This window comes from Poecilia latipinna, unplaced genomic scaffold (genome assembly GCF_001443285.1).
Source record: "Poecilia latipinna isolate Pla-1442-1.1 unplaced genomic scaffold, P_latipinna-1.0 Scaffold3081, whole genome shotgun sequence".
Classification (NCBI taxonomy): Eukaryota; Metazoa; Chordata; class Actinopteri; order Cyprinodontiformes; family Poeciliidae; genus Poecilia; species Poecilia latipinna.
In genome coordinates, this window is record NW_015115697.1 from 43,980 (window position 1) to 45,959 (window position 1,980).

Sequence of the window (1,980 nt, forward strand, 5' to 3'; positions counted from 1 at the left end):
ACTCATGCTGCTTCTCTTTCTCCTCATTCTTCCCGTCCTGCTGTCATCCTCATGGCGTGGATCTTTCTCTCTGTTCTGCCGATCCTTCTTTTGCCTTTTGTCAGAGGCGATTTGGTAACTGCAGCTTTGGGCGACACCGTGAAGCTGTCACCGCAGATTAACTGTGGCCAGAGAACCGCGGAGCTGATTAGGAGGCTGAGTGATCACTCCTCTGTTCGGATGGCCGCCTCGGTTGACGGAGTTCTGCAGCAGGTAGAAGAATACAGTTTACGGCTGAACATCTCCTCATCGGGTATTTTCCTGAAGAATGTCAACTACAACGACAACGGACATTATGAGTTCAGCTGTGGAGACAATATTGAGCGCATCATCGAGCTAAAGGTTGTCTTTATCTCCAACATCTCCGCGTCTGAAGGTGAACCAAGAAAACTTCCCTGCTTCTCTTTAACTCAGGGTGTGGATGTGAAGTTTGTTCAGTGGGAAACTAACGGGCAGGTTGTGATTAAAGTGGATCTTTCCGGTAACGTCGAATATGGAGAAAGATTCACAGACCGAGTGTCTTTGCCACCTGACTGGCGGTCAGTGGGGGATCTGTCGCTGATCCTGGAGCGGGTCCAGCTGGAGGATCAAGGGGAGTATTACTGCTATGTCCAGAAGGACTCTAAAGAGAGAGGAGACCCTGCTGCATGGAGACTGAGGGTCCGACAGGAGCGACCGAGCATTAAAACCTTCACCACTCCGTCTGTAAGTATAGAACTTGGTGCTTATCTCATCTTTGCTCATACTATGTCTTAATTCTCTCTCTCCTCCACAGCCGCTGACCCAAAGACCGCCTGCGCATAAGGAACCTTTGTGTATTCGCCTTCCCGTCTTCATTATCATTATTCTGGTTTCTGCTCTTTTCTGTATCCTGATTGGATGGTGCCTTCGGTCTCATAAATCAAAGGAGGTGAAGAACTGCCTTCATATGAAATGCTGGGACAGAGAAGGCCGCTCTCCAGACCAGGAAACCTCAGCTGGCCTCTTCCCCTAATAGATTACACTCTGCTGTCTGTTTGTTGCATTTTATGTGGAGATTTGCGCCTTTCAGCTCTAACTGGAGCCGAAGTTTTCTCAATAAAACTTTTAAAAAATATTTACAGTTTTCATGGTTCACGTCTCCATTCTTTCAAAACAACGTGGATAAAAAGATTTATAAAAAAAAAACTAAAGCAGCTAAGTTACTGTTAATAAGCAGATAGTTAATTAATTAGAGCAAGATTTTTCACATTTTTGTTTGTCAGCACTCTCATGCACAGAGGTTTTACTGCTATTTTTGTGTGGGTGTTAGAGAGGAAATAGCATCTGTGTGGTTTCCTTAGAGGTAAGATCTTTAAACGCCTCCCAATTTGTATTCTTTTCTTTTGTTTAATTAGTAAAAACAACAGGTGTTACCATGCGAATACAACATGTAAATAAGCAATAAACTCTGTTCACCATTTCCTGCCTGGCGAGTGCAGCGAAATGAGTCACGCCCTCAAGCAATGCAACATAAAACATGAGGATGGCATTTGTTTGCATACAGCTCTTACTCAGCAGTCCGCTAGTTTCTGTCCAGACTGTAATCAAGCGCAGCTGACACTTTGTGCGCAGGCAGTTTCAACTTTACGCTCAGAACATGGTGGAGCTTATTAATCACACTAAGAACAATATCTGTCATCTCTGATCAGGACGCTTTAACGGACCGGAGGCTTTGGAGCGCCTAGCGCAGCTGATCCGCTTCTGCGGGGTTTTTCTCCCGCGGGCCGAGAGAAGCGAGTGTGGGATCAGGAAACGACCAGAGTTCTGCCGTCTTCTAATCACGTCATTTCAAAACCTGATTTCAAAAACGGTCTCGCAGAGAAATACTAAATGTGATGCAACATTTACTAAAAAAAAAAAAAAATTCCCCTCTCACCCTTCGAGAGGGGAATTTTTATTTTTTTTATAAAAAAAAATAAA

At 44.5% G+C, this 1,980-nt stretch overlaps 1 protein-coding gene across 2 annotated transcripts in view; it reads left to right on the top strand.

Moving 5' to 3' along the window:
• The window catches only part of LOC106940070 (uncharacterized), a 7,450-nt gene continuing 5,470 nt past the window's right edge, over nt 1–1,980 (top strand). The window contains exons 1-2 of one of the 2 annotated variants that reach the window (XM_015022695.1): nt 1–744; nt 815–1,106. In XM_015022695.1, coding sequence (XP_014878181.1) covers nt 52–744; nt 815–1,033 — 912 coding nt within the window. In that variant the 5' untranslated portion in view covers nt 1–51 and the 3' untranslated portion in view covers nt 1,034–1,106. Of the gene's footprint in view, nt 745–814; nt 1,107–1,980 lie in introns of those variants that run through there. The other variant, XM_015022696.1, reaches the window with a different exon arrangement.